Below are 15,009 nucleotides of genomic sequence, written 5' to 3' on the forward strand. Positions count from 1 at the left end.
GAGCTATTTTGACAAATCCTACAGTGCCTATAATCAGGTGAGTTTGAGTCAAAAGTATTATCTCAAGTTCAAGGCCACAAAGTGAATGGCGTGCTAGTGGAAAAACAGTTTCTGAATCAAAGAGGTAGGTGGGGAGAACAGAGGAAATGACAGTAAGTAAAGTCTTGTTAACAGCATGACAACTGGAGTCCATATCTCCAGAACCTCTGTAAAGGACAGACACAGTAGCTCTGGTATCTGTAATCCCAGCACTCCTTTGGAGAGATGGAGAAAGAGACAGCAGAGTCCCTGGGAGCTCATGGCCAGCTAGCCTAGAAAAATCAGAGGCCAGGAGACCCTACCTTAAGGTGGAAGGTAAGAACTGATACACAAGGTACTTCTCAGATGACTACATGATAACCCATGTGTTTGCCTTCATATGTGCATGTTTGTGCAATGGGTATCACACACAATGGAGGAATTCCACGGAGAAAGAATGAAAAAGAAAAGGCGGAAAATACACCTTCCTCAGTAAGTAGTATGTTTGTCAGGCAAGCACGATTATCTAAATTCAAGCCCCAGAATCTACATAAGAAAGAAAATAGGTGGGCATGGTTGTTTATTTGTAACCTCAGTCCTAGAAAGAGGAAGATAGATGGATTCTCAGTGTTCTAAAACCAGCCAGCCTAGCCTACTTGACAACCTCAGAGCAACAATAGGCCCTGTCAAGAAAAAGTGACTGCACCTTAGGTTGACCTCTGGCTTCCACATTCATGTATACATTTATCTATGCACCCTCACAAACATGTGCACTGGCACACACAAGCACAAGTACACACTCCAAAAGATATACCATATAGACACCAGTAAAGATTAAAATGGGAACGATCTGAGTGTGCAGATTTCTGGAATAGCATGTGCAAAACACTACACCACCACCACAAAAAGATTGTGGTGAGTAACTGTTTACCAAGAACAAATATGGTTCTGGGTTGTGCTGAAGCTTGCCTCGAAAACCAACTGAAGGAAAATGTTGGAAAGCAAATGATTATTGTTAAAATAACCAGGCTAGTTAAGGATAAAACAATTATATTTTATTTATTATAAATATTTATTATAAGGGGAAAACTCACGAAACAGGAAACAAGAAATCCAAGCACAGCAATGTCCCGCGGGAAAAGGCGCAGCGACAGAGAGCACCTGGAGGTGCACATATTTTACCTTGGGTCCCAGCGAAGCCATGCCTTAACTAAGACCCACCTCTTAAAGATGATTGGCTAACAAAGTTCCCCATCAGCTTATAGCTGAATAAAATGATGGTCATATTTGTGAAAACGTCATGATACAATAAAAGCAATATAGAATGGGAACACTGAACAGGTATACTCCACATCCTCAGGGAGAGCAAGGAGCAAGGCACATAGAAAAAGAAAATAAAGCCAGCACTGTCAAATAAGTAATAGAGACAATAAGCACCCTGGGAATTCAAAGAAGCAGAAGACTGGTATTGATCATGGAAACAGCTTTTGGGAAAATCTCATGCATGCAGACAGCCTCATATAATCATGAGACAAAATTACACAAAATATTTATTTGAGGGGCAGCAAGCTGACCTAGTTGGAAGAAAAGAAGGTAGGAACATTTATAAGATACAGTTGCAAAAATTAACCTGGGGCCAGACAGTGACAGCTGGAAATGCTTAAACTGCCCTACAGGTAGAAGGAATCTTTATGGGTTATAAAGAGGAGTAAGAGAGAAAAAAAAAAAAAAACTACAATGATACATTCTGGAGCCATTTTTTCTTGAGGCTTTTGAGGCACACACCAAGGAGCATATCTTGCCAATATCTATCCATGAGTCTGTGAATAGTGTTTGGGCAATCTGTTCTGAGTAAAGGTGTAAACATTCAAACCAGTTTACCATAATACATAATCCAGTATTGATTCTGCATTCATAGTTCCTTAAATACTGCCTGAGGGAATTACTGCATAGGAAGCTTCAATTTTAGATTTTTCCTCCTTTTGCTGTCCTCTGCCTGCACACATATCTTGATTTGATGTCTAGAAACCAAATGCACTTAAATTGTCTTGTTTGTAAATATGGATATTTACTGCCTCTCACTATGGTGCTTCAAAATCACTACATTCATGCTAATATCTTGGTGCACAATTTATTTCAGCAGAGTAGATGGGACACATAAAGCAAAAAATAAAAATAAAGATTATGAAGAGAAAAAAACTTTCAACAAACCTAAACAAATATAAAATTAAGCAGCACTGGTTTAGAAGGAGACCACCACCAAGATGCCAGCCACAACAAAGACTAACACAGAGTATAGGGCAATCCATTAACCATCAACCCCATAAGAAATGGAATTGTTTTCTCAAAAATTCCCATACATTTTTTTAGCTTTCTGCTATAAAAATCAAAACCAACAACACTCAAAAATGGACTACCTTTCACCCGGTAATCAAACACTTAAGTGATTGATGATTTAATTTGCTAGTGCAACAAACACTAATCTAACCACCATCACCTCACAGCACCAAGAAAATGAAAATAAAATAAAAGTCACTCTATAAGGCATAGATAAGATAAAAAGGAAACAAAAAAAATCCTAAAATGATTAAACAAATCGACCAGAAGAACACAGACAAACACCAAGCCTTACTCTGAAAAGGACTATCCAATGCCTTTCAAGGAATATGTAGAGATTATGATTTTTCGGCATTGTCTGTTCCCAACTCCTCTCACCTCCTCCCACCTACTCACGGTTAAGGTGGAGGAAGATAGGACCAAGAATTGAAGGAAGTGCATTAAGGAAGGTATCAATAAGTCCCTTCTGTCTGGGTACAACACTCTGGGTACAACACTCTTTAACAATAATGGCCCTAACATCCCAGCCAGCTTCTCCATCATCCCAGGGCTGCTGGCGCCCCTCTTTCCCGCTGCCTGCATTGCCCCTCACAGTCAGTGAAGGCTGCTAGGATTCCAGGACTCCCGCCGCCCCTGCGCGCCGGCCCAGCAGAATCCAACAAGGCAGCCACGCAGTCACCCACTCCCATCCTCCTTCCAGGCCCTGCTTCCCCTCCCCCCAGCCTGTCACCTGCTTGGGTGGTGTCCGTCAGGTCGTAGCCGCTGCCTGGGAAGTCTCTGAGTTTCCTGCCACTGAGGCTCAGGATGCCAGAGTTCCCTGCCTCCTCCAGGGCCCGGTCCAGGCTCCTCACCGTGTGCTGAGGCTGCAAGCTCCCCGGGTGCCACTGCGGCCCATTGGGGAACGGCTGACCGAAAAGAGTCGGTACCAGGATGGGCACCGCCACGGTCCCGCCACAGCCACCACCTCCTCCCGCCCCGGCCCCGCCACCTCCTCCTCCACCACCACCTCCTCCTCCTCCAGCCGCGCCACCGCCACCGCCACTTCCACCTCCACCGCAACCGCCGCCCCCACTGTTCCCACCGCCTCCCTGACTCGCCGCCATGTTCCTGGGAGAGAGAATAGCCCCCGACAATACTCTGGGCCGCGAGTGGAGGGGGTTGTTAGGACGCATGCGCAGGCTGGAGGTGGGAGGGGGGGCGAGGGAGATGGTGGGAAGAAACCCAGGGCCAGTGGCTAGGAGGTGTCCTGCACACAGAGAGGACGCTGAAATGTGCCCACTGTTTGTTTAAAGAAAACCGAGGATCCAAGAAAGGATGCTAAATCCAGGGTCCGCTGTTTTGGGTACCAAAATCTTAGCGAAGAGGTACCAGGCTAAGTAGAGGTCGCTTGGACTCTGTGCCTCCTTCCCCGACCCCAAATCTCTCAGATTGCTTCCTCTTCTCGTTCTGCAAAACAAAAACAAACAAATGTGAGGTGGGGATGAAAGAACTCCTTTCAAGATGTATAGAAACAGCTCTTGGGAGGATTAGGGGGCAACTGACTAAGAAACAAATGCCTCAGGAATCATCTTTCCATGCTAATATGCTAATAGAATCATTGGGAAGAAAAAAAAATGAGTTCAGTAGTGAGAATGAGGCGTACGTGAATTCTGCTATCCTTTAGAAGCCCAAAGTAGGAAAAGAGCTTAAATGTTTTCAAAGGAGCTTCTCCTTACTGTGATCTCAGTCAATGTGCTGCCTTCCAAACATGGAAGAAGAGCTTTCTACATTCTGCTCTCTTACTCTTTGAAGTTGTTCCAAGAACTCCAAAATATCTCCAGTTTCTTCCCATCACGTCAGTATTGGATGATAAAAATGCTTTGATCACCAACCAATCTTAGAAAGTATTTTTTGAAATACAGGTTTTGGTTTAAATGGAATTCTGACGATGTAATGCTGGGAATTGGAAGCCAATCAATCTTGGGGTTTAGGAGTTCCTTCTTACAACTTAGATGTTTAATGTAGAGGCCAAGGAAAGCTGAAAGTCATTTATGAGGTAGCTTGGGGCCTCCATAATCTGACCCAATCTATTTAGGCAGATAAGTAGTGAGCCCTTTAAGCTGCTGCTCTGGTTTCCACTATCTGTTCTACTCCCAAAGAGTCGTTCAAGCCCTTTCACTAATACTCAATGAAGTTACTGGGGGAAAGAACCAGAATGCTTTGACATGTCCCCTTATCTTCAACTTCAATATTTTGTGCGTGTTAGTCACATCTTGTGAACAAGGCACCATGCAGTCTCAAAGAAATCTCTGCCACAAGAAAATCAATCTGTCATTGGCTATACTTTGACAAACAATACAGGGAAGAGAAGAAATTCCTCTGGATGGCTTCGTGTTCATAGAGGGTTAATTTAAATGATTGTGCTAAGAGAAATTGCACTTGCCTTGTACATCAAACACAGAAAGAACAGGACTTAAACCAAACTTTGTACTGGGAATTAGCAAGTAAAATGGTTTATTAAACCCAGTGGTAAGAGGTGGGAATTTAGGTCAAAATAGAGCATTTGCCTAGCAAGTTTAAGGCCCTGGGTTTGGTCACCAATAGTGGAGAAAAAGATTCCGAAATAGTCACCTCTTTTTTTTTTTTAACTGAAGGTTGTATTTTGTCACTGCCAAGGCTGCCATCCCAAGAGTGTATTCAGTAAACCTGTTTTGGTCCAAATAAATAAACTGAACTCTATCACAAAGAAATATTGTATATTTCTCATCCCTTATATTTCAAATCAAACCAAATATTAATTGAGACTCTTTATAATTAAGAAGGATGGAGAATGATACTCTAAATTCCTTACTAAGAAAAAAAATTAGAAAAGGAAATATTTTAAGAATTACCCAGGGGCTGACTCAGTGGTAGAGTGCTTCCTTGGCATATGGGAGACCTCGGGTTTAATTCCTAGCACTACAAAATAAATAAATGATACTGAGACAATAAAAATTATTTAAAACAGTGCATAGGCTCCAGTATAAAGATGTCCTGAGGACATGGATACTTGTTAAGTGTAATAGACCATAAATTATCAAGTTTAAGAAGTAAAATAATTTTCCAAAGAATTGAAAGACATTCTAAGTAAGAAACATGTAAAGCATACAAAGTTCTCTAAATATACATGAATATTAGGCACAATAATGCTTATAAAGGTTTTGGCAAGAACATTGAGTTTCAAAAGAAGTTAATAGACATAGAACAGCTATGAAGTTCAGAAAATTCTTCCAATCTAACTTCCTCTATACTTGGAAAATAAAATCTTAGTGCTTCAATGTCTCTATATAACAATAGATAAGAATAATACCTAATAACGAGAATTAAATAGCATTTATCACCATGATAGAATATTGTTCTCTGATCATACTAGCCATGAATATCTTATCAGAGTAGCTAGAATTGCACAGAAGAAAGCCCCAAGACTCAGCCTGTTGATGCTCTCTAATATAAAAGGAAGGGATAAGAAAGGTCATCAGATCCTCACAAGAATTGCTACCACTCTTTTCTGTGTCCCACTCCTAGTTATATTGTAATTCTGCTCAAGCTGAATGTGGTCTCAGGGAGAAGCATAGAAAGCCAAAGGTTAACTGAAGAGGGGACACCATCTCTATAGTTGTCATAAAGGCATCGACTATTCTGTGGTGAGATATTTAGTGATGTGGCTATTTGGGGGTATGCCCCACAATCCTGCAAGTAGACCCCATTCATGATCTGGAAGGAAGTCCAATAAACTCATTGGTTCACCTAGGTAGATATAGCCAGAATCCTTACTTTGGTCTGTCATTGGTGTTCTTTCTGAAATGAGGTTCTGGTTTACATTTCTCCCAAGAAATATGCACACAACATCCAGGAACTGCTTAAATTATCATTTGATATTTCTAGCATTCCCAGAAAACTGGTAATATGATTCATATTTTACACATTATAGAAAGCAGTATGTTTTGCTTAGTTTAGTATTAGAATAGATCCAGTCACTATGTAAAATGTGCAAGCACAGTACCAAGAATTCATTCAATCACTTAATAAGTAATATTGAGCAATTATTCTGTGCAATAAACATTCTAAGGTATAAGGTATGTAACAAATATTACTGTCTTCACCACATCCTGGACTTTCAAAAGAGGTGAAATGAACAAGAATATACAAAATTTGGGCATCTAAAGGAAATTTTAGTTAATTTGTAGATAATTGTGAGTAAAGAAATAATACACATGATTTTTTACTTCAAGTCTATAACAGGATATATTATCGTGTTTAGCACTTTGATATTATTCCTGAGAGGGCACATTGGTAACTGGATAATTAATGCCAATACTCAAAATCATTCAAGACAGACATATGAAATAAATGATGATAAATCACTAAGACTGAATGACATGTGTCAAAGATAATGCAAGGAAAACAAAGAGGGAGATTTTGAAGAAAACTCATACCCTTTAAGCACTGGATGAATGCAAATGCAATTTCTGTTCAAAAGACATTTTCAATACCAGGATACTTTATAGTCACCATCATTTCAAATTAGTAGCTCTCAGTAATTGGAAATAATACAGAGGAGAAAAGGAACATATTTTTCCAAAACTAGAAATTTTCTATTAAATATGAAGCTAAGTGAGTTAGAATAAGAATGTTCTTATGAATGTGAAAATTTATAAAAAGATAACTTTTGGCATAGGATCTAGACAAAAACAATGAAGTTAACGTTCAAAGCATAACATAAAAATTTTAAAAAACATTGATCAGATTTGAGGAATGAAACAGAAATCTCTAATCTATTTCTCAAAAACATCGGCATAATTTCTAAATTCAGAGAGAAACTCTAAGGGTATATAACTCAGTAGTTGAGGGCTTGCCTAAAATGGATGAGACCCTGGCTTTGAGCCTATGAGATGCCGAGTGTCATTAGGATACGTTTCAGGCCCCCAAAAGAGCATATGAAATAACCTGTACTGAAATATTATGAGCACTTCTAACCACTCCATCATCAGTATCAATCCAGAATTAGAGAAATCCCTGAGAAGTGCATGATTGGAGACTTAGGAGAGGAAGAGACACATGTGGTCCTCCTACATATGATAATCTGAATGTAAGGCTACTTTAAAAAGCCCTGTTCCTAAGGATTGACCAAGAAGTTATAGATTATATTAAAGGTGTTATTTTTTTAATATTTATTTATTTATTATGTATACAATATTCTGTCTGTGTGTATGTCTGCAGGCCAGAAGAGGGCACCAGACCTCATTACAGATGGTTGTGAGCCACCATGTGGTTGCCGGGAATTGAACTCAGGACCTTTGAAAGAGCAGGCAATGCTCTTAACCACTGAGCCATCTCTCCAGCCCCTATAGGTGTTATTTAAAGATGACAAAGGAAGGGTCTGAGAGTATACATCCCTAGCAGTGTACTTTAAAATAGCATTATGAAATATATGACATTTAGACCTTCTATCCTTAATATTTTAACTCAAGGGTAAGGGATCTAAGCAGGCACAAAAATTAAGACAACTGAGAAAACATGAACATTGGATTTGATATTATTAATCAGCAGCTTTTCAGATGAGTTAATAGTATCATAGGTGTGTTGAGGTAAATTTGGTTTTGGTTTTTGGTGTTTCTAATTTTTTCCATTCTTGTTTGTTTTGCTTTAATTTCAAGTGTGTTTGTGTGTGTGTGTGTGTGTGTGTGTATGAGAGAGAGAGAGAGAGAGACAGACAGACAGACAGACAGAGACAGAGAGACAGAGAGAGAGACAGAAGCAGAGACAGAGGTGTGCATTGGCCATATGCATGACACATTATGCATCCATAGATCAGGGGACAACTTTGTCAAGTCTGCTCTCCTTCCACCATCTCTTGGGTTCCAGGGAGTAAACTCAAATTGTCAGGCCTGCATATCAAGAGCTTTATTCCCTGAGCCATCTTGCCAGCCCTTGTTTTCCTTTTGTTGTGGAAGGACTGACTGAGAAAGGGCTGGTATCAAAATTATCATCCAACTGTGTCAGTCTCCAACATACTAGGATTACAGGCATGAACAATCAGATAGAATTTATCATAGATCCTAAGAGATATTTTTTGTTTGATTTGATGCTGTTCTCTGTGTGTGTGTGTTTAATTTTGAGACAGCATCTCGCTATGTAGTACAGATTGATTGTAAATTGTGATAGTACCCCTGCTTCTACCTTCTGAATATGAGGATTACAAAGACAAACTACCAGGCTGAAAGAAAGGGTGAATTTGGAGCTGGGATTTTTATTTCTTGCAATGCAAGATTTGAAAACTGGGCCTTGCATATTGCTAAGCAAGCACTTGACTGCTGTGGTATATCCACAGTCTTTAAGGGTTCTTTAGTTTAACAAATATACATAGAAAAATATTTATAGATGAAGATTAAAAGTCACCCTTTTCCTGCATGGGGATCTCACAGTATTGTAGTAATTGTCCTTCACCTGTTAGGCTCTGCCCTTGCTAAAGCCCTTTACACTGCTTTGAACAGCAATGTCATTCATTCTGAAGTATAAACATTGATGGACTTGAATGAGATTTGGAAGAATCAGTCAATAGAGAGCACAGGAAGAAAACTTTTATATGTCTTATCTTTATTGTTCCTATCAGTCAGCGTTATGTTCCATCAGATTAAAATCTGTCTTCGGCCTCTTAGCAAATCTCCTAAATTAGATGTATCTTTTAAACTCTCAAAATGTCACATTTATCACCTATAAATTGGAGATCATAACACGATTAGCTATTGTATACAATGGTAGTAAAGATAATGAAATGATATTGTTTAATATGTTATAATAATTTGTATCATTTTTCTAGGTACCTTTTGCCAGAAGAAACCCTGAACTAAGAGAAGGAGCTGTTCTGTACCAGATCTCATAGAGAATATCTCTCTACATCTCATTGGTAAAGTGGCATATCTGTTGTTTTTCCTCATATTTTTTTCTCAATATGCTTTCTATACCAATAGGTAACATGACTCAAATTTCTACTTTCTCCCTCCAGTGTAATCCCAAATATTGATCTCTGACTTTTGAATATGTTAATTTGATATAAAAACATTTAAATACAAGGAGAGGTGCTTAGTCTTATTGCAACTTGATACACCATGCTTTGTTGATACTTATAGGAGGCCTTCTTCTTTCTGAGCAGAAACGGAGGAGGAATAGATTGAGGGGGAGACAGAGGGGAAGTGGGGAGAGGGAATGGGAGGAGATAATGTAAAATTAATTAATTGATTAAATTTTAAAAAGAAATCATTTAAAAATCTGTTCCAAATTCACCTTTTAAAAATCAGGATAGGAGTATTCTAAATGATAATCATGTTCTAGGTGACATGTTTCAAATACTTATGTATGAATTTCTTGTTTATTAAAATAGCTATAAATTCTTTAGTTTTTTTTTTTTTTAAAGAACATGACTGGAGAGAAGGCTCAGCAGATAAGAGCACTGGGCGCTCTTCTAGAGGAAATGAGTTCAATTCCCAGCAGTCTCATGGTGTCATACAACCATCTATCATTGGATCTGATGCCCTCTTCTGGCATAAAATTATACATGCAGATACAGCAATCATATACATAAATATACATATATGCTTTGGGCTATAGATGTAGTTTAGTGATAGAGCACTTCTTCTATACTCTAGATTTGATTCCAAGTCTATCCCTCACACACAGTGTGTCTCTACAACTGTATAGAGAATAACATATGAAACACACACACACACACACACACATATATATATATATATATATATATATATATATATATATATATGAAATGTCTGTTTTTCTGTAAGCAACATAAGTCTGTTACAAATTCTGAAGAAGTTTCATAGCAAAGTAGTAAGTAAAACATGCAAGTTAGTAAATTGGACACAGTAATACTTGCCTGTAGTCCCAGCATACTGGAGGTAGGGGCAGGAGGATCAGGAAACTAAGGTTATCTTGTAGTCATGGTGACTTTGAAGGCAACTTGGGATATATGAGACCATATCAAAAGAACAAAAGAGAGAGAGAGAAATCACAACTGCTGAAAGATTATTTTATTGTATTATGCATAACGCTGTAGTGGGACTCTAAGACAGGGCTTTGAATATGCTGGCCAAGCACTCCTAAATTGAGTTATACGCCCAAGCTCACATTTATTTTTGTCAATTTAGATTTTGCAAAATGCAAAGCAATAAAACAAAACAAAGAAAACGAGGTAAGATACTGTGAAAAAACATTTAAAACCTGCTGGTTTGATTAGGAAGTATATGAATAAGGAAGATTTTGGGTGTTCTTTAGTATTCCCTTGGAATGCTTCATCTTTACAAATGCCTTTTAGGACAAGTTTATCTCTTATTTTTTTTTCTTTTTTAATAAGAGACTGGATGATGAAATAGAGTCTTTTTAAGCAAAGTCTTAATTCCTAGTAGTACAGAGGTAAGAGGAAATTGTTACCTCTAATCTGTGAGACAGAAAAATAGGCTGCTAGAATTTCAATAAAGCATATAAAATGAATTATAATATCAAGATATGTTAAAACCTTAGGAGAAATACATGTTCCAGAAAAGTTTAAAGTCTCTATTTTACTAACTAAAGCAAGATATATAAACATTTGAGACAAAAGTAGTATATTAAATGAATGCTGATATTAAACAATGAAGAATTCAATTGACATATCACTAAAACCTACTTAAACAATTTTTACTTTAAAACTTGCTTGAGACCATCACAGTTTGACATAGCACTTGATTCACATAAAATGTAGCTGGTTTGCAATACCACTTTTGGGTATATACCCAAAGGATCTCAATTGTATCACAAGGACATTTGCTCAACTATGTTCATTGCTTTGTCATAGCCAGAACCTAGAAAATTCGAAATGGCCCTTGACCGAAGAATGGATAAGGAAAATGTGGTACATTTACACAATGGAGTACTACACAGCAGAAAAAATAGTGATATCTTGAAATTTGCAGGCAAATGGATGGATCTAAAAAATATCATATTGAGTGAGGTAACCCAGACCAGAAAGACAAATATCATATGTACTCACTCATAAGTGGCTTTTAGACATAAAGAAAGAAAAACCAGCCTATAGTTCACAATCCAGAGAACCTAGACAACAATGAGGATCCTAAGAGAGACATTAAAGAGGATCTAATCTACAGGCAAAGTAGAAAAAGACAAGATCTGAGTATATTGGGAACATGGGGATCATGGGAGAGGGTTTAGGGGAGAGGAGAGAAAGGGGAGAGCAGAGAAAAATGCATAACTCAGTAAAATCATTAAAAAATAATCTATATTTTAGAAACATCTTAAATAGCAAAAAAGCAGCTGGTTTAAAAGTTTATAGTTTGTAGTTTAACTTCATCAAACAAATAAAGATGTGGATCTCAATGGAAACATGACCAAGGTATCCATGTTATCAATGTACCCTAATTAGAAGTGCCTTTATTTTTTTTGCTGTTTCTCTTGATGAATTATAATAATCTTTGAATATGTGTGTATGTGTGTGTGCATGTTTGTGTATGTATCTCTTTGTGGTGTGTGTGTGTGTGTGTGTGTGTAATGCTGCCAAAGACTGAACCCAAGGCCTTATGTATACTATATTTACACTCTAAAGTGAGTTATATTCCTAATTCTTTTAACTTTTCATTTTTAGACCTGGAATAAGTCACCCAGTCTCACTGTGAAACTATAATGTTTCTGTCTCAGCCTCCCGAGCAGCGTATGCTTAAAATTCTTTTAAAGATGGAGTAAGTAAACTTAAATGTTTTAAACCTAAATGGCCACAGGACCTTAAAATACAGTTTCTCTTATAGCTCCAAGTCTTCTGTTTTCTAATCATGGAATTTATGATGACACAAGTAAGCCTATTAATAGGATATCAGAAGGAAGTGTCAAAGGTCTGTCTCTTAAGCAGGAGTGTTTGGAAGCCAGTGTTTTGTAATACTCTAGAAGTGTTTGTTTGGCTGAGTCAGTTGGAAATCTCAACCCTCAAATACACCATAAGGTTGGACAAAGATAAACATCATGAGGACATTTATTTAAGCTTTAGTACTTTGTCTACAATCATGGCATGGATCCACAAAGCAAGGGAATATGGGTGGGTTGTGTTGACCTCATGTTTTACACTACCAGACTCTCATAGGTATAATTAATGTAGAAAACAAAAGACTTTCAGAATTCCCTCTCTGTGTGGTTATTTTGTTTTGACTCTATGAAGAACTGATGCTGGCTAAATAATGGAATAGATAGTTAAGAATTATTAGTATTTCAGAATTAAGTACTAAGTGTATCACTAAACACCCCCTACCCACCTTGCATGCATGCTTAGCTTAAACCTAGGGTTTTACACGGACTTTGCTGTTGAGCCACATTTTCAGGCCAACAAAAGTCTCCACTCACACATCCACTTATCTTGTTTATCTTACGTGTCCCTTAATGGAGTTGTCAACTTAAATCTATTACTTGATGCAAAAAAGATTATACAGTGACATGTACACAAAGTTACAAAGAAGTTATTGTCTGTCAATAGCTGATTCTGACTACTGATCAAATGTGATAGTCTTGTCATTTGTTTGTGAAACTAGTGATGTAAATAAATGATCTATACTAACTCCTCTACTACCATAACCTTTGTTCAAGTTACTGTTTTCATAGAAATTCCTCAGTACCCTGCCAACTTAGGCCACTTTGCTTTATTCTTCTACCATTTAGTAACTATGTGGCCTTGACCAAGTTATCTATCTTGTCTGTGCCTGTATTTTCTTATCTGTAAAATATGGGTGATATCACTGGGAATATTCAAGTTAGTTTAAGAATATCTGTGAGGACATCTAGCATTGCTATCATTATCATACTTTACTTGCTCAAAATAGGTTACATAGAAAGGTAAATTATCTCTTATAATTTTATAAAAGACCTATAAGGAGGCCATTATTGTTAAGACAGTTTTAAAAGTCAAAAACCTAGCATTCAGCTAAGTTAGGGAACATGTTTAAGGTCTCAGCTGGGAAATGGCAATGGGAAAGTTTGGCTAGAAGCATGGCTGACCCTGAAACCCAATCTCTAAACACTGGAACTCCTAACATAACCTATCTACATCACTGTTTCGTCTCCATTCAAGTTTCCTTAGTTTTTCATCTAACTCTTTCTAAGCTATGCCCAAATAATGTGATGGCAACTTGCAACATGATATGTGGTTTACACACACACACACACACACACACACACACACACATATATATATATATATATATATATATATATATATTAAAAAGAACATGGGTAAACTTAACACTGAATATACCTCTGAAGAAAATGTCTCTCTCCTTCAGGAACCATTAACTACCTGTAGATGCTAAGAGCAGACTGAGGACCCATGGCACACCTAGCAACAGTTAACTGTTGAGAAATAAAGGTTCTTTCCTTTTGATGACTTCTCTACAATCTTTTCTCAACTACAATCAAAGGCAAGTACTTGCCTATAATATTTTGTATATTTTCTTTCATGTTTTCCCAGTGATATGAAGTTTTGTCTTATCATTAATCTACAGGTTCAGGGAGAGGATTGGCCTCCAAAGAATAATCTGTTTGTGACAAAGGAAGACATCTCATGATCTCTCCTGGCCTTTGCGCGCACGCACGTGCACGCTTGCACATACACACACACACACCACACACTAATGCAACACACACACAGACATGCATGCACACATACACTCACATAAGCAAACAAATTAACACATAAATAATGTTACTTCTTAGAGGAGTATTGGGAAGATCTAAATTAGTTAATATAAGCACAACATCTGGAACGATATCTAGCACACATACAAACGTATATTCTTTCTTTCCCTCTTGTCTGTCTCTCCCACACACATACTAGGATGTATGAGTGAGAGCCTGAATTACTGTCCTTCTGAGTCTGGTTTACCTCATGTAATATTGGCATTTCTAGACCCATCCATTTTTCTTCAAATTTCCTTGTTCTTTATGACTGAATAAAATTCCACTGTGTATGTTTTTTTTTTTAAATAAACTCACAGTGTACTCAGTCTTGCCTAAAATTCACTATGAAGCCCAAGCTGACTTCACTCTTATAGTAAGTTTCATTCTTTAGCCTCCGAAGAGGTAGGATTAGGGGCACATACAACCATTTCAAGTGATTTTCATTTCCCTATTTCAGATGCTATCTTATCAACCATTTAAAGTTCCTGGGAAAATAAACTTTGAGTTAAAGCAATGCAAAAATAATGACAAAAAGAATAGTGTTCCTCTGCATTCTCAACTACATCCTGTGCTGCCATCTTCCTTCTACTACCTTTGTTGAGAACATTTCCATCTCTCTCCTGAGTTATTAAATAGCGTTTAACTAGTCCCCCTTCTTTGGTAGTACCTGCTTCCATGCTGCATGCCACTGCCAAGTGACATACCACAGGTGGTGGCTTATTCTCCCTCATACTGCTTAAAACGTCTGGACACTTTAGAAAGATATACGGGCCTCCCACTATACGGCTGAGGCCTATTTCTCAATTCTCATCTCCTGCACATCTGCTTTGTACCTCCTTCCATGCAACTCCATAGCACACTAATTACAAGGCCTACTATTATCTCAGTCTAACTGACCTCCCTGGATTCTTC

The 15,009-nt window shown here is 37.9% G+C and overlaps 1 protein-coding gene across 6 annotated transcripts in view; it reads right to left on the bottom strand.

Annotated features, from left to right (window-relative positions):
- The window catches only part of Lrch2 (leucine rich repeats and calponin homology domain containing 2), a 97,191-nt gene extending 93,733 nt beyond the window's left edge, over positions 1 to 3,458 (bottom strand). For all 6 annotated transcript variants that reach the window (XM_050129083.1, XM_050129081.1, XM_050129080.1 and 3 more), the window contains exon 1: positions 3,086 to 3,458. In XM_050129083.1, the coding sequence (XP_049985040.1) occupies positions 3,086 to 3,458 (373 nt within the window). The remainder of the gene's footprint in view (positions 1 to 3,085) is intronic.
- Positions 3,459 to 15,009: the final 11,551 nt, after the last annotated feature.

Source organism: Alexandromys fortis, unplaced genomic scaffold (assembly GCF_014885135.2).
Source record: "Alexandromys fortis isolate MF-2015 unplaced genomic scaffold, M_Fortis_MF-2015_v1.1 scaffold_247, whole genome shotgun sequence".
NCBI classification, from domain to species: domain Eukaryota; kingdom Metazoa; phylum Chordata; class Mammalia; order Rodentia; family Cricetidae; genus Alexandromys; species Alexandromys fortis.